At 48.8% G+C, this 18,112-nt stretch overlaps 1 protein-coding gene across 1 annotated transcript in view; it reads right to left on the reverse strand.

Annotated features, from left to right (window-relative positions):
• LOC142692884 (complement factor H-like) overlaps positions 1 to 17,183 on the reverse strand; it is a 32,889-nt gene extending 15,706 nt beyond the window's left edge. The window contains exons 1-7 of the mRNA XM_075847605.1: positions 17,129 to 17,183; positions 16,314 to 16,487; positions 12,471 to 12,588; positions 6,025 to 6,119; positions 5,274 to 5,462; positions 3,783 to 3,956; positions 3,277 to 3,456 (exon numbers count right to left, since the gene is read on the reverse strand). Coding sequence (XP_075703720.1) covers positions 3,277 to 3,456; positions 3,783 to 3,956; positions 5,274 to 5,462; positions 6,025 to 6,119; positions 12,471 to 12,588; positions 16,314 to 16,487; positions 17,129 to 17,183 — 985 coding nt within the window. The remainder of the gene's footprint in view (positions 1 to 3,276; positions 3,457 to 3,782; positions 3,957 to 5,273; positions 5,463 to 6,024; positions 6,120 to 12,470; positions 12,589 to 16,313; positions 16,488 to 17,128) is intronic.
• Positions 17,184 to 18,112: the final 929 nt, after the last annotated feature.

Genomic DNA, 18,112 nt, shown 5'->3' on the forward strand with positions numbered 1-18,112 from the left:
CGGATAAGGGAAAAAGGGGGATTTTTACTTTTAAAACTTTTATTTTCTTATTTTTACACATCTTTTTTTAAACTTTTTTTTACTTTATTACTTTGTCCCACTAGGGGACATGAGGGCAGGAGGCCCTGATCGCTATTCTAATACACTGCACTACATGCGTAGTGCAGTGTATTAGAGCTGTCAGCTACTCACTGACAGCAAGCATAGTGGGTCCTGACTTCGTCAGGACCCACTAGGCTTCCGTCGATGGCATAGCCGGACGCCATTGTTTGGTGTCCGGTTGCCATAGTCACCATCGCCAGCCGCTATCGTGTAGCAGGCCGTCGATGGTAACTTAACCCCTAAAAAGCCGTGATCGCTATTGAACACGGCTTTTAAGGGGTTAATCAGCGGGGACACAGCGATCGGTCCCCGCTGTAGGAGCTGCGGAAACTGCTGTATGAGACAGCAGCTGTCACAGCTCCTGTATGTGTCGGGAGGACGGCCGAAATGGTCGTTACTCCCGCGACGTAATAGTCCGTCGCTGAGCGCTAACGATACAGTTAGCACGACGGATTATTACGCCGCTGAGCGTTAAGGGGTTAAGCTCCTCTAATCCACTCACTTTACCACTCTGCTTCCCGTCTCTACACATCACAGCCGACCACCCAGCGGCGTAATAGCGGCTGCTACGGGGCCCACAGCATGAGGGGGCCCGTGCCGCCTGCCGGCACAAACCCCCCATGCCAGAGGCTACACTAGCATCCGCTATGGCTGTTACAGCGGTAGCGACGCCACATTCAATAGTATCTGCGTCATCGGCGTTGAGGAGCAGCTCCGTTCGTCGCGGGAAAGGGGCCTAGGTAAGTAGAAAGTTTTTTGTTTTATTTGTTTAGGGGCCATTCATGGTTCTATTTACAGGGGGCTGTATAGCACTATCTACAGGGGGGGTCTGTATAGCACAGTCTACAGGGGGTTCCGTATGGCACTGTCTACAGGGGGGGCTGTATAGCTCTGTCTACAGGGGGGGCTGTATAGCACTGTCTACAGGGGGGCTGTATAGCGTGGTCTACACGGGAGACTGTATAGCGCTGCCTATGGGGAGGGGCTGTATGGCACCATCTACCAAAGGGGGCTGTGTGTAGCACCCAGGGGAGGGGGGCCCAGTCAAAAGTTTTCTTTGAGACCCAGTGTTTCCTAGTTACGCCCCTGCCACCACCAGCCTTGTGGTGGCCAAAGTCAGGGCCCCACTGCATGCACAGTAGTTCCAAAGTCCCTCAGTACAGAGACCAACTACAAGCTTTCAGCAGACACAGGGTCCCTCAGCACTACACGCGGGCTAGCCGCACACTCCCGAAATTGTGCCAATCTTTTGCCTTTTATAGCTTTCAGATTTTCCACTGGCACCTCCTAACTAGTGTCCTGGTGCACAGCACAGCGCCACACCATTACATCAGTGTCGGATTCTGTCTGGCCTCACACTGACGCCAAACACCTCCACCTGCAGTAATGGAAAGGACTGGGGGCACATTGGTAAACGACGACCCACCAGCCCTCCATCACCAATGGTAAATGGGCTGCACAGCATATACAAACGTAAAGAAAGCATTACAATATATACATAACATGACAGCATGAAATACTTAAAGCGATAAACACAGATTTAAAGGCATACAGACATAATTTTAGATAAGTAAGCCCAACGTAATGTAGGTGCAGCCGTAATGGAGGGAGCACATGACAAGGTGTTTGGGGTTTTAGGCTACTATGTTTGAGGCTATGTGTATAGGGATTTAGAGGGTTAAGTGAAAGGGGCTGGTGGGCAAATGTATCTATATGTGGTGGGTGGAGTATAATGTATATAAGTCCATGCGGGGAAGAGGCAGCCCTCTTTCCCGCTGGACAACAGGAGAAAAGATTTGTCCCGCCCGCCCGCCCTCCCATTACTTTTCTCTTGTTTTATGGCAATATGAAGGTTGGGATTTGTCACAGTAGCAATTGCGGCAGGAGGAGGGGTCTTTGAAGGCACGTAATCGGAAGAAGGAGAATCAACATTGGAGATAGTTGAAAAAGAACTCGGGGCGTTTAACCCTGGCTAGTATTGGAGGGGCTGGGGAGTGGTTACCCAGCTGATATGGCATATATTCCTGATGGGCAGGGTCCCCAGGAAGGGAGAGAGAGGTCTTGGAGATGGTTGGTGCCCTCGGGTCAGGTGCAGAACGGCTGTAGGGCAATAAGTCCAGACCTAACAAGGAAACAATGGAGTTTTTTTTATATAATGCCTGAAGTGCCTTCAAGGATCCTTTGTTGGAAATAGAGCAGGATGTTTATTATGGAGTGTTTTATGATGTTTTATGGTTATGCTATTTTATCGCATAAAAAAAGGTGTGTATTTAATAAACGGCTGCTGTGGCCTTTACACCAACTTCAAGTTGTGGTCTCTTATTGGGATTGGGAGGTGGAGGGGTCATAGATAGCGAAAGGCATCAAACATACCTTAAGTCAAGGGGAGGGAACATGCAAGTTAGTCCCTTACACATTCATATAAAGTTTAAGACCCTTCAATATGTAGCATTATAGAACAGAATCACATAGCAACATCATATTCAGTCTTAGCCGAATGCAATAGGTGATCTCTACAGTCCTCTGTCTGCAAACAACCAAGGACCAGTACGGCCGCGGGGCGATGAGACACTGAAGGATATCAGGATATTACAGGCAGCAAGCAGACCATCCCGCTGCTGCATCAGGATCACAAGTTATTTATGTTAGCAACGCAATGGAGTCATCAGATTTTAAATTGGCTGCTTTTTTCCAGAAACAGTGCCACTCTTGTTTATGGGCTATGTCTGGTATTGCATCTCAGCTCTATTTAGGAGAATGAGACTCAACTCTGAGGGAAACTGTCCTTGACTGATCCTTTACTATTAAACATAATAGGACTGCACAGAATGGCAAAGTGGGCTGCATGCGGCCACCACGCTAGATGTTATGTATATCGGGCATAATACTCAGTTCCCCTCTGCGAGGGGCTTCACATTGGGGTCTGGAGTAGCCAGGGCTCATGTCCAGTTCTATGTATTAAAGCTAGGATTTTGTAGTAACTATTCTGTCATATACTGCGGAGGATAACCCCACTAATCAAAGGTCTGTGGGGTCACACATGTAACACTCATGTAATGGTTGGCACTACTCTCTGATCTCCCGGCGGGGTCTGGAGAAGTCAGGGCTCCAATCCAGTTCTATGTATTACAGCGAGAATTTATAGTAGTGATGATATATGTAGGAGTTACTCACCCATACACTGCGGAGGATTATCCCAGTCATCCTTCGTCTGTAGGGTCACACATGTAATCATCACATGTAACGGACTATATCCAGGTCTACACCACACGTGTACAGATTCCCCCACATCATAATAAGGTTTCAATCCGGATATTTTGTACCTATTGGTATTTGCTAGTTTCTCACATCGAGCTGTATATAAAAAAAAGCGGCAGGGTCATTCTGGATGGAATACGGGTTGGGGGGGGGCAAGAAACTTTTGGCCCACTAGGCAGAAGGTGATGACGGCGCTGGCATGGGTCCCATTGACTTTATGTATACCATTCGCAGACATGTAGGGGTTTCTAGAAATATACCATGCGAAACTATCAAGGTCTCAGATGAGACACTGTTGAATTCTTCGGACAGTTGATGGTCCTCCTGGCTATCATTTAGGACTTGGTAGGAGAGGATAGGGGACACCTGGGACAGAGGACGAGCACTCAGAATCTGGGAGACTTGGGAGCTGTGGTACTCACCGATACACCGTGGATAATGATCCCACGCAACGTCATTCTGTCGGTTTATACATGAAATCTTCTCATGTGATGGGCGATATCCAACGTCACATTGCACGGTCAGAGATTCCCCTGCACTATAAAACTGCCTGTCTGCCGGGATCATCCCCTCCCCAGCCGGATACTCGCACTGACCTGCAAAATAAGATATCTCATTACTGAAGAGCAAATCAATTTGCTTATATTGGGGTTAAGATCATGGCGTAAAGTTCCTTCATTGTTTGTAGGTCACACAAGTAAGATCCATTCCACACATGTAATTTGGGTTGTTTCGGCAGCAGGTGTGGGTTTTTCTGGAAGCCGCATTAAGGTGTATGGAACAATCACAGAAACTTCTACAACAAATCGGCCGCGTGTGAACAAACCCTAACGTTACCATCCCAATTAATCAGACCAACCCTAAAGGATCCAAAACTTGGGAACCTTAATATTCAATATAAATACTCCATCAGTACCCCAAGTTTCTCTCCAGATGTCCCTATTAGGAATTTAGTTGTATATTTTAAAAAGTAGTCTCACTGGGTCACGATCATATAAAAAAAAGTTAGTCTTCTGAGACAATACAAATTGACAAGAGGAAAAATATGAAACCACAAAAGTAGTGTCAACTGTACGGCCACAGTGTGAGAATATTCTTGGCTTCCCGGGGTCATTCTCAAACTAAGGATGTGTTCACATCACATTCGGTGTGTAGGAGAACATGTCACATGTACACCGATGCAGCTACACAGTGGCCCAGTTGGATAGAGGGGCTAGTGGTGCCCTAAAAGCAGCTAGCAGCATCCGACTGTCTATTAGATGGCATGTAAGAATCTGAGCTAAAGAATTATATGTCACAATTATTGGTGGATTGGTATAAAAAAATAAGGGGAATATTCTACATTGAGCTATTGGAGATCAAGGTGCTCATATACTGTTCTATAGGGAATATTTTAGGTCTCCATTATATTGTTCCTGGAATCTATTTATTTGGCCACCACAAGCAAAGAAGTCCCAACCTGGGAGACATAAGATGTAGGGGTGTAGCTATAGGGGGCGGAGGTGGCACTCACATCCGGGCCCATTTGCCTAACTGGATCCAAAGGCACCTCTGCCACATAAGGAGGTACCAGTATTATAAATGCCACATGGTAATTGAGGGGTGCTGTCCCAGATTTTGGATTGAGGCCAAAGGGCAGTTATACCTGTGATGACCAACTATGAGGTAACAATGTCCTTCTATGAGAGCTTGGGATTATATGCAGTGACGAGCCCAGTGTCACATCCACAGATAATTTATATGATAGCACATTTTCCGTGTAGGCTAACCTTTATACAACATTGGGTTATTATACGGAGCAGTGCACTGGAGGAGTTGTAATATGTACGAGTTACTACTAAATGGTTCTTAGAGCAGTCACAACCATCCATTATCTGTATCGAGCTCTAACAGTCTATATAATAGTTCAATACCTTGACGGTAGTTCCCGAGGCACCGTAAGGAAGGATTCCACTCATTATCTGACCGGGGATTTGCACAATAAATCCTCTGACGTGATGGCCGATATCCATTCCTACATCGAACTGGTAGAGATTCACCCACCTCATAATACTCCTTGTCTGCCGATATAATTCCCACTACAGATGGTTTCGAACATTGAGCTGCAAAATAAGCAAAATAGTCACTGGGCTGAAGATTATAATATGTCTATGAAGGGTCTCGGCATGATGTTTGGTTGGCCATTTTATGTCTTATTCGCTAATGCCAATTCATATTTCTCAGAGAGTGTGGATATGTAAAATGGTTTCATATTCCTATGTATTATGGGAGAATACCATAACTCCCAATATCAACAGATTCAGAGAGTCCCCACCAAACGACGCCCATATCTCCTGAATTCTACCCATAGTTCCATAAGATCACGTGCGTCTATTATTGAGTGGTCTACATATAGGACAGTCCTACAGAAATCCTGATCCTACGGACGGTGAAGTGGATAACGGAGTGTCTTGTGGATTTTCTTATGCCTTTCGGAGCAGTTGAAGTTTCATATATGGCGACCAGAACCTTGCTTAACTAGCTTGGACAACACAGGTCTAAAGGTCTGGTCTCCAGTCTGATGAGCTGGAGATTTTACAAGTAACGTTTGAGATTTAACCCAAGACAGTAGCTTCCAGCTTCTACTGATTTCGATTACTCCATCATTACTTGGATGGTACTCACCAATACACTTTGGCGGGTTATCCCAAACGTCATTAGGCTGCCGACTTGTACAAGTAGTCCTTTCAAGTAAGCCCAGCGTAATGTAGGCGCAGCGGCTGGAGAGGAGAGTGAGGGACGCAGCAGCAGGCGTTCCGGGCCTCAGGAGAGGCCTTCTTCTGCGGATGCACCTCGGTCTGGTCGGCGCCGAGGGAGCCCCTCCAGGGACCCTCCTCCTCCTGCTGGTCCGGAGCTGCACCTTGGCGACGGTCCGTGGAGGTCTGGGAGGAATCCCATCAGGCGGGCTAGATCGGAGGTGACAGGAGGGGGGGGGCCGCGGCGGCCATCTTCCTCCCTCCTGTCTCAAACAACGACGCCGGAAGTGGAGGCGGGACCGGATGCGCGCGCAAGACCGGATGCGCGCACAAGGCCGGATGTGCGTGCGGGACCGGATGCGCGCGCATCACAGGAAGTGACGGCTTTCTCCGGCGCCGATGCTCCAGGTGCCGGAGGAGCTCTGCAAACAGACGTCCGGACTACAAGACCGACGCGTAGGAAGAGGCGAGCGGCCTCTGGATGGGGAGCGAGATCGCCTCCTGCAGGAGCAGGGAGGCGTGTGACAGCGACAGCGACCGGAAGGACCCGGGCAGCTTCGGTGAGTGACGCCGGGCCCCATCCGGACGAGGGGGGGCAGCGGTCTGCAAGACAAGAGGCGACAAGGAGATTTTATTTTGACAGCCCTGCAGAAGGACTGGATCGGCAGGGCTGTCAGGCTGAAGTCGCGCCACCAGCGGGTGGCAGGATCGTGGCTGGATATGTCGCGCCACCAGCGGGTGGCAGGATCATGGACGGGCCGCGTTCCGCTGGGCCTAGAGCTTCCTCAACAAGAAGTGTGCGGAGCTACGGGGAGCGTGGGGTGCAGGAGCACCACTCCCCAGGATCGTCACGACCGACGCCTGGATTATCTGGAGTGATGGACGCGTCCGCTGGGAGGTCACCTCAGGGACGTACGGGTGAGTCTACCACGGATGTGGTGCCGGGGATGTGTGGGGGGGATGTGGGGGGGATGTTGTCAATGTCGCAGATGCAATTGTTGTTTAGAGGGATGCAGGAATATTTTATGAGAACTGTGCCAGGCGTAGAGCAGTCGCCAGCGAGGGTATGGGGCGCTGCTAGTGAGGCGTCTTCTAGTGCAGCAGGGAGTGCAGTTGTTAACGAGGCGATTTCTGGTGCGGCTGCGGCAGGGATGGCGGGTGTTAGTGACGTAGCGCCGGTTGTGGGTGCCGTAGTGGCGGTGGAAAAAGCGGTGGATGCGGCGGATAGTACAGTTAAGAAAGTGGTGGAGGATGTGCGTTTGGCGGATGCGGCAAAAGGCGAGGTTTATGTGTGCTTTGAGGGCCCGCTGGGGGCGCATTTGAAGGTGGAGATTAGGGAAAAGATCTGGAAAGATGAATATGTTGAGATTTTTTCTTTGCTGCCTTTAGAAAAGTTTAATTTGGACCGGTGGAAACCGGATGAAAGTAAGAAGGAGGAGGAGGAGCGGCGGCGGTATCGCTTGATTCCTCGGACTTTTGCGAATTGGCTGCAGGCCTTCGCTATATTGGCTAGTGTGGTGGGTGAGAAGGCGCCGGAGAACTGTTCGGCGTTATTTTGTTATATGGATTCGGTAGGGGAGGCGTATCGTGTATACGGCGGTAATGCTTGGTTGCGGTATGACGAACAGTTTCGTCAACGGAAGTCGGTGCGCCCGTCATTGCGATGGGACCACAAAGATATCAGTTTGTGGATGCGGCTGATGTCTGCGCCAAAACAGGGTCAGCAGCCCTTTCGGGATACGGCCGGCGGTCAGGGGTCAGCAGCGGGTCGGTCAGGATCCTCAGGAAAGGGGTGTTGCTGGCAGTATAATGAGGGGCATTGCAAGTTCGGCCCAGACTGCAGGTATAAGCACGAGTGCTCCGGTTGCGGAGGCGCCCATGGTTTGTCCAGATGCTTCAAGAAGCATAGGGGCAGGCAGGGAGATGCTGAGCAGAAGAGGGGCGACGCCGGTGAGGGTGGAAAGGATGCTCCCGTTTTTAAGGGGCTATCCAAATAGGAAAGTAGCGGAGTTGTTGTGGTTAGGTTTTTCAGAAGGTTTTCGGATTCCGTGTACGTCGGTTGGACGTGACGGGGTAGTCCGTAATTTGTCGTCTGCTTTGGCGCGGCCTGATCTGGTTACGGATAAGCTGCTGAAGGAGGTGGCGTTGGGCCGCATGGCGGGTCCGTTTTCCTCCCCGCCTGTTCAGAATTTGCGTGTTTCCCCGTTAGGTTTGGTTCCAAAAAAGGAGGTGAATAAATTCCGCCTTATTCATCACTTGTCTTATCCGGAAGGCGAGTCGGTGAATGATGGCATTGATCCGGCCCTGTGCGCGGTTAGTTACACTAACTTTGATGCGGCGGTTGTTTGGGTTCGGAAATACGGGAAGGGCTCTCTGTTAGCAAAAACTGACATTGAGGCCGCTTTTCGTTTATTGCCGGTGCATCCGGATAGTTTTTGTTTGCTGGGATGTTATTGGCAGGAGGAATATTTTGTAGATTGTTGCCTCCCGATGGGCTGCTCCATTTCATGCGCTTATTTTGAGATGTTTAGCACGTTTTTGGAGTGGGTGGTCCGTCGGGAGGCGCAGGTGCAATCTGCCCTGCATTATCTGGATGATTTTCTGTTTATCGGTCCGCCGGGTACCTATGTGTGTGCAGGATTGCTACACACTATGGAGAGAGTGGCAATGGATTTTGGGGTACCTTTGGCGCCTGAAAAAACTGAGGGACCCACGACGGTCATTAAGTTTTTGGGAATCATGATTGATTCAGATAATATGGAGTGTCGCTTGCCTGATGATAAGTTGCTGGAGATGAGAGAGTTGGTGGCGAGTGCGCTGCGCAGGAAAAAGATACAGTTGCGGGACTTGCAATCCTTGTTGGGGCATTTGAATTTCGCTTGTAGGATTATGCCCATGGGGCGGGTGTTTTGCAGGCGATTGGCGAGTGCTACCGCAGGGGTGCATTCCCATCATCATTTTATTAGGTTGTCGGCGGAGTTGAAAGCTGACTTGTTGGTGTGGGGGGAGTTTTTGCAGACCTATAATGGGCGGTCGGTGCTCATGTATCAGCCGGTGTCTAGTGTGGACTTGGAGCTGTATACTGATGCGTCAGGTGCTTGTGGATTTGGGGCTTATTTCCAGGGGCAGTGGTGTGCAGGAGTTTGGCCAGATGCTTGGCATGAATGTGGTTTTGTCCGTAACTTGGCTCTGCTGGAATTGTTCCCGATTGTGGTGGCTGCGGAGTTGTGGGGAGATTGTCTGCGGGACCGGAGAGTGCGTTTCGTATGTGACAATCTGGGGGTCGTTCAGGCCGTTAATGCGCAGACAGCTAATTCTCCGCCAGTCGTGCGACTATTGCGACATTTAGTTTTGAGAGGTCTGATGTTGAATGCGCATTTTGTGGCAGTGCATATTCCTGGGGTGCTGAATTCTGTGGCTGATTCCCTTTCTCGTCAACAGTGGGACAGGTTTCGTCTGCTGGCGCCGGGGGCGGAGTCTCATGGCCTGCCGTGTCCAGAGCATCTGTGGAAGGTGGTGTGACAATGGCGATGTCGCTTGTGGAAAGGTCGGTTAGTGCGGTCACGTGGCAGAGGTACAGTGCGGTATGGCAGGTATGGGAGGCGTTGTTGGAAAATGCGCAGGCAGGTATTGCAGATCGGCAGGCGTGTTTGCTGTATTTTATAGGAAATGCGTACAGTGAGGGGTCGTCTGCAGCAACGGTTGCGCGGAGTTTGTCGGCTTTGGCTTTTTGGTTCAAGAAGAAAGGTGAGGAGGACGTGACTAAGTCCTTTCTGGTCAGGCAGGCAATGAAGGGTTTCAGGAGGGGTTCCGCAGTTAGGGATCTCAGGAAGCCGGTGTCATTTGAGCTGTTGGTAGCAATTTGTGAGTTGTTGAGGGAGGTTTGTGTTTCAGCATTTGAAGTGCGGCTATTTACACTGGCCTTTTCTTTGGCTTTCTTTGGGGCGTTCCGGATATCGGAGTTGGTGTCGGCCAGTAAGAGTGTGGCAGGGGGTTTATTGTACGCTGATGTGGATTTGGATGGCTCCTGCCTTTCTTGTTTGCTCCGTAGATCTAAGACAGATCAGGAAGGTAGAGGTTTTGTGGTGCGCTTGTATGAGTTACCTGGGTCGCAGGTGTGCCCGGTCCACTGTTTTCGGGAGTTTGTTGCAGTGAGGCCTGAGGGCCCGGCATCCTTGTTGGTTCATGCAGACGGGCTGTCTCTGTCAAAATTCCAGTTTTCACAGGTGTTCAAAAAATGTATCCTGTTGTCTGGCAGAGGTGGAGCAGGTTTTAGCTCTCATTCTTTTAGAATTGGCGCAGCTACGGAAGCAGCTCGGTGGGGTTTATCCCCGGCGATGGTTAAGAAGATCGGTAGGTGGGAGTCAGACCGATATAGGTTGTATGTGCGGCCTCATTTGCTGTGAGGCGGTGGAGATAAGATGTGCTGGAGGTGGATATGGAGTAGTTACGTTGTTGTTTTGTGTTGTTTTAGGTGCAGGTCCCTGCTTGATTTGGATCATGGGGCACTCCTACGTACACTGGGGAGGTGTGCGTGCTGATGTTCGTCCGGCCGGACGGCAGTTGGGCATGGATAACGCAGAAGTGCAGGTCAGATGGTTGGGCCTGCGGGGCATGCTGTGGTGTAGGCTGTTACCAGAGGTACAATTTTATGCGGGTTTGGACAGGGCGCCGGATATTTTAGTGGTGCACCTTGGCGGCAATGATTTGGGCATTCGGTCGTCCAGGGATTTAGTGAGGGATGTGAAGATTGACCTTTTGCGGTTGTGGTCGGCGTTCCCAGGAGTGGTTATTGTATGGTCTGATATTGTGGCTCGCAAGGTGTGGCGGCAGGCACGTTCCGTACATAGCTTAAACAAAGCGCGAGCAAAGGTCAACAAGGTAGTTGGCAGATTTGTGGCACGCAATGGCGGTGTTGTGGTGCGGCATAAGGAGTTGGAGGGTAGAGAGGTAGGTTTCCTCAGGGCGGATGGTGTTCATCTAAACGAGGTGGGTCTGGATATGTGGACCCTGGACATTAAGGAGGGCATGGAGAAAGCCCTGCAGTTGTGGAGGGACAATCATGTGTAAGGGGTCACACATGATTGTCGTGGCGGTAGGAGGAGGGGTCTTTGGAGGCACGGAATGGTAAGAAGGAGAAGCAACAATGGAGATTGTTGCAAGAGAACTCGGGGCGTTTAACCCGGGATAGTATTGGAGGGGCTGGGGAGTGGTTACCCAGCTCATATATATTCCTGATGGGCAGGGTCCCCAGGAAGGGAGAGAGAGGTCTTGGACATGGTTGGTGCCCTCGGGTCAGGTGCAGAACGGCTGTAGGGTAAGGGGTCCAGACCTAATAAGGAAACGATGGAGTTTAATGATTGAAGTGCCTTCAAGGATCCTTTATCTGGAGTTGGGAAATAGAGCAGGATGTTATCATGGAGTTATGATGTGTTTATGGTTATGCTCTTTTTCAGAAAAAAGGTGTGTTTAATAAATGGCTGCTGTGGCCTTTACACCAAAATTCATGTGTGGTCTCTTATTGGGGTTTGGGGTGTAAGGTCGTAGATAGCGGAAGCATCAAACATACCTTAAGTCAAGTAAGCCCAGCGTAATGTAGGCGCAGCCGTAATGAAGGAAGCGCATGACTAGGTGTTTGGGAGTTCTAGGCTATTATGTTCTAGGTATTATGTTTTAGGCTATATTTATAGGGATTGGAGGGTTATGTGAAAGGGGCATGGGGCAAAATGTATCTATATGTGGTGGGTGGAGAATAAAGTATATAAGTCCATGCGGGGAAGAGGCAGCCCTCTTTCCCGCTGGACAACAGGAGAAAGTTTTGTCCCGCCCGCCCTCCCAGTATTTTCTCCTGTTTATGGGAATTTGTCGGTTGGGTTTTGTTTTGTCACAGTAGCGATGGCGGTAGGAGGAGGGGTCTTTGGAGGCACGGAATGGTAAGAAGGAGAAGCAACAATGGAGATTGTTGCAAGAGAACTCGGGGCGTTTAACCCGGGATAGTATTGGAGGGGCTGGGGAGTGGTTACCCAGCTCATATATATTCCTGATGGGCAGGGTCCCCAGGAAGGGAGAGAGAGGTCTTGGACATGGTTGGTGCCCTCGGGTCAGGTGCAGAACGGCTGTAGGGTAAGGGGTCCAGACCTAATAAGGAAACGATGGAGTTTAATGATTGAAGTGCCTTCAAGGATCCTTTATCTGGAGTTGGGAAATAGAGCAGGATGTTATCATGGAGTTATGATGTGTTTATGGTTATGCTCTTTTTCAGAAAAAAGGTGTGTTTAATAAATGGCTGCTGTGGCCTTTACACCAAAATTCATGTGTGGTCTCTTATTGGGGTTTGGGGTGTAAGGTCGTAGATAGCGGAAGCATCAAACATACCTTAAGTCATGTAATGAGCGATATCCAGCCTCACATTGCAATGTCAGAGACTCGCCCACATTATAGAACTCTTTGTCTACAGGGATCATCCCCTCAACATCTGGACGCTTACACTGGCCTGCAAAATGAACAGAACACGCAACTGAAGAGGATTATGGGTCTGAGAATAATGAAATCATGTCCTTGTAGGTTTCCATCTAGGACATATTTTCCCAGTAATGTTTGCATGTCGATAGTGGCGGACTTAGGAATTCGGTAGAAAAAGGGAATCACACTGAGCGGCACTGTTCCTCCCCAGTGCAAAAATAGGTCCGGCATGTTCCATCGGTATTAGATTGCTGGTGTGGATTTAAAACATTTCTGGACTACTACAGAGAGGATCTGTTATCTATTTATTGTTGCGGTTTTTTTAGAAAATAAAATACATGTAATGAATCCTGTTTCAAGACAGGATCGGTCTCTTCGTGAGGCTAAGAAAAAACCACAATGACGGTGTCACGAAGGGTCTGTGGACCCACTGGACCGTACTGCCTTGGCGGTAAGGTAGCTGGCCAACAGGGTGCAGGTCAATGTCTATAGTTCGTATAGGGTACCTGTGGCAGCTCGGACAGTAGCAAGGCAGGCTCGGCTTGGACTAGGCAGCAGGTAGACGTCAGGTGAGGTGAAGCAGGTCAGAAGTGGAACAGCATGACACAACTTTGGCACAACACAGTGCTCGACCAGGAAGGTATGGAATGCTAGGAACAGGAACTGGAACAGGTACAGGAACTAGAACACACTAGGAGGCCATCACATAGACAAACTATAGGGAACAACAACAACGCGCAGGCATAGAAGCAGGGGGCTATAATCCAGGGTACTCACGGGACAAGGGTCATCAGAATGTCCGGTGCGCGCTGCCCCTTTAAGATCCCTATGGGATCCGGCTGAGGTGAGTGGACGCGAGCGCTGGCATCTCCTGAGGAGGAGGCTGGGGCCAGCACTTGCCGACTCGTGGCTGCGGCTGTCAGGGGAAGGTTGGAGCTGACGGCCCGCAGCCACGGACATTACAGTATCCCCCCTCTTACGCCACCTCTTCTTGGGACCAGAGCGAGAGAGAAACTTCTTCAGAAGAGTAGGAGCATTGAGATTCTCCTCTGGTTCCCAGGACCTCTTTTCAAGGCCAAACCCCCTCCAATCCACCAAATAAAAAGTATTTCCTCTCACTCTCTTGGTGTCCAAGTTCTCCTTGACCTCAAAGATGTCAGAAGGGCCGCTGGAGGCAACCGCAGGGCTGGGAATCTTGGAATAGCGGTTCAGGATCACTGGTTTCAGGAGGGAGACATGGAAGGAGTTGGGAATCCTGAGGGTGGGAGGCAGCCGAAGCTTGTAGGCGACAGGGTTGATCTGCTGCAGGACCTCGAATGGTCCGAGGAACCTGGGGGCAAAAATTTACATGACGGCACCCTCAGTCGGATATTCCTGGACGACAGCCAGGAACAAACCGTGGAGGCTCTCTTCTCCTTGTGTCAGCCTTCCGTTTCATTCGGTCCACTGCCATTAGGATGGAGGATCAGCAAAAAGTCTCTAAACGTGGAGTCAGCTGCAGGTACCTCGGAAGTATCAGGCATCGGGAGAGGAATTCTTGGGTGCTGGCCGTAGACAATAGGTGTATTCCTAGCAGACTCGCTGGTGTGATTCTTGTAGGAGAACTCTGCCCACGGAAGCAGCTGCACCCAGTCATCATGCTGCTTGGAGAAGAAGTGGCGTAGGTAGTACTCCAAAATCTGGTTGATCCTCTCGACCTGACCATTAGACTGAGGATGGTAGGCAGAGGAAAAGTCCAACTTCACACCCAGAAATTTTTGAAATCCACACCAGCAATCTATTACTGACGGAACCTGCTGGACCTATTTTTGCACTGGGGAGGAACAGCCCAACTCAGTGGGATTCACTTTTTCTACCGAACTCCTATATCCTTTGCCAACGGAACCCTACGGGTCACCGGAAGAATCCCAGGCTGCAGACCCCCCTGACTATCCACCAACAAGGACATTGTGCTCCCAGCACAACGCTACCAGGTGAGCACCGTTCTTTATCGGATGCCATGCTCCAATCACCTTGGGAGGATGCACCATGTGCGCCGTGTATTTTTTTATCTTTCTCGATAGTGGCGCACTGGAGTTCCTTGAGTTCCCACCAGAGGGGATGAGTCTGAATGATGGTCTTCTGCTTGATCTTTGTGGCACATTATTGTGTCAGTGCCTGGGCCCATTGGAGGATCCCCTGTTACTCTGCTGGGCCAGTACGAACCTGCTGTGTGTGGGCATTATACTGTATAGGGGACTCTGTGTGGGCATTATACTGCATGGTGGCAGAAAAGGGGGCATTATACTGTATGGGGCACCTGTGGGGGTATTATACTGTAAGGGGGCAGCTTTGAGGTCATTATACTGTATGGTGGTAGCTAAGGGGGCATTATACTTTGTGGGGGTAGCTACGTGGGCAGCGGTGTGGCATTACACTGTATGGGGCAGCTACGGGCATAATACGGTGTGGGGGAATTATCCTGCATGGGGGCAGCTATGGGGGCATTATACTGTATGGGGCAGCTATAGGGGCATTACGCTGTGTGGAGGCATTTGTGGGGGCATTATACTGTATTGGGGTATCTGTGTGAGCATTAGACTGTATGGTGGCAGCTAAGGGGGAATTATACTGCATGAAGGCACATGTGGGGGCATTATACTGTATGGAGGCACATGTGGGGGCATTATGCAGTATGGGGCTGTCTATGGGGGCATTATACTGTATGGGGCAGCTGTGGGGCATTACACTGTTTGGGGCAGCTATGGGGGCATTATACTGTATGATAGCAGCTAAGGGGGCATTATACTGTATGGGGCAGCTGAGGGCATTTTACTGTATGGGACAGCTATGGGGCATTATACTGTATGGGGCGGTCTATGGGGCATTATACTGTATAGGGCAGCTGTGGGGCATTATACTGTATGGGGCAGCTGTGGGGGCATTATACTGTATGGTGGCATCTGTGGAGCATTATACTGTATGGGCAGCTATGGGGCATTATACTGTGTGAAGAGTTATATGGGAGCATGATACTGTGTAGGGGCCTTCTGGGGCATTAAACTGCACCGGGACAACTAAGGGGTCATTATACTGCGTGGGGGAAGCCAAGGGGTCATTGTACTGTGTGAGGGGTTCTATGGGGGTATTATACTGTGGGGGGGGGGCACTATGGGAGAATGATACGGTGTAGGCTGAACTGGGTGTGTATGGGCGGGGTTAGAGGCGTTGCTTAACATCGAAAATTTTGCAGCATCAGGAAAGTTGGGAGGTTTGATTATGAGTACACTGCATTCATGAATGCGCCCCCCACCTCTCAGCAGTGATTGATGGTTGCTGTGTATCTGCATAGTATGATCAGTTCTAAGTTACAGGTTAAATTAAATATAATAATTAAGGACTTACATAGTATGCGCATGTTTTTTTTAAAAGTTGTATGACTTTTTCATTATTGTTTTCACGTTTTCAGTTTTCTTTATGATTATTATATTAGGCTTTAGTTTTTGTTGTTTTTTTGTCACATTAGATAACTTTTTATTATAATGCGATAATAGATATGTATTCTTATACATTACTGCCTGTAGCCAAACGCCCAAGACATAAAACTAGCCAAGTATGTCCTTCATAGACAGCATAAGCAGGTGGGCCGGTCAGAATAAAAACCCGGTGGTGGGGTACATCGCTATTATTTGGGGGCAGATAAAGACATGTCTATGGACTCCTACCACCCTTACTCATATCCTAGATTCTAGTCAGTGACATCTTGTGGGTACTTACCAATACACTGTACATTAATGTCCCATTCATTGGTAGTCTGAGGGTTTAAACATTTAATATTCTCTTGTGACGGCCGATATCCAGTCTGACATCGCACAGTGAGAGAGTCACCCACATTATAAAACGCTCTGTCTGCCGGGATCATCCCCACCCCCAATGGCCTCTTACATTGACCTGAAAATAAGGAAAAATAAGGAAAAATTGCAGGATAGAAGATCAAGATCACTGGATGTGTACCATGGAAAAGTGATTGAGTATTGTAACATATACTGATCTGACAATGCACTATCCCAACCCAGACAAACTACCCTCTGATCTACGTAATTACCCACACGTTTCCATTAAACCATATCCACTTTTGTGACCACTTCTTCTAAGGTTCGCCAACATGAATATTTCAAAGATGACCATTGGTTTATTAGTGATAGTCACCACTTCTGTACAACCAGGAAGGACATCAAATACTTCATCCAGGGCATCTACTTCTTTTCTTCTGTTTTCTCACAAGCTATCTTAATTTTTTTTAGAAATCTCTCATTCTGGGAAATTTAAATAGTGTTTATCCACTTATACTAGATGTCATTCTTACAAAAAATTCACACCTGACCATCACAAAAATAGTTTGTATCCCGCAATGTAGATGCACAACACTAAAATAAAACAAAGGAGAGGGTTCAGGTTACAATAGTCTCCAAACCACCTGTAAAAACTGTGGACAATGGTGGAACCAATGAGACCAATGCACTCAACACACAAGGGTTAACATTCTAATCGAAGTAACTTGCATACTCCTCATATCTGGGACTGTCTTGTACGTGCCCAGTGCTTGAATTTGGAGAAACTATCGGGGAATCCTGTTGCAAGGTTCATGCTCAAATTTCACAAGAGAACTGCTTCATAGAAGAAACAGCGTGAGTGAACATTTATATGATACAAAGTACTCGAAGAAATCATCTCCAAAGTAAAATGTCCATCAAGACCATCAGTCCATCAACCAACTACTGAGATACCAGATTCCATACACAGCAATCATAATAAAGCGTCTTCAAACATGAAGTCCATGAATTCGGACTAAAACTACCCCCTCCACAAAATGATACCTACAAAATCATCTACGAGGAAAGACAAATGTGTGTCCTGATTTTTTCTGTTCTACAAATAAATTTACAACATAAAACAAGATTCTTGTGGAAAGCAGAGACCCCTAAGAAATCGGTACAAAGCACCTTGTCCTACTAACTGGATGCAAGTATTAGGGAATAGGGCAGGGGTGAGATTCCATACTTGGACAATGAAGGTATGTTGCATCGTGCAAATTTTAATTATTCCTGCATGAGGAAGGGGTTTCCCTGAACATTGCGTGGTGGAGGAACTCTGTTACAAACAGGGAGTGCTGAAGCCTCTCTCTCACACAGTCATAAATGGAGATTGAGAGTAAAGTAGGACGAAAGTCTGTACGATCACTACTAAACAGTGAGTTTGGATTAATTCCTGTGTTGAGCCCTAATGCAGCCTAACTTTAATCTTGAAAAAAGTGCAACACAGAAATAGTGCCACACAGTGCCCCCAGAAACAGTGCCACACTGTGCCTCTGAAAATAGTAACATACTTTGCCCCCAGAAATAGTAGTCCTGATACAGGATGGTGTGATGACTTCTTAGCATCTCGCTGGCCTTTAAAGGCTACTGGAAGGGAAGGGTAAGTACTGTTTACATCACCAGCCAAAATGGGCTGTGGCCTACACAGTGAATAGCAGGGGAATGCCAACAGCGCCCCTTGTACTTGCCAAGGGATCTGGG

The sequence above is a fragment of the Rhinoderma darwinii genome, chromosome 1 (genome assembly GCF_050947455.1).
Source record: "Rhinoderma darwinii isolate aRhiDar2 chromosome 1, aRhiDar2.hap1, whole genome shotgun sequence".
In the NCBI taxonomy this organism is placed as follows: domain Eukaryota; kingdom Metazoa; phylum Chordata; class Amphibia; order Anura; family Rhinodermatidae; genus Rhinoderma; species Rhinoderma darwinii.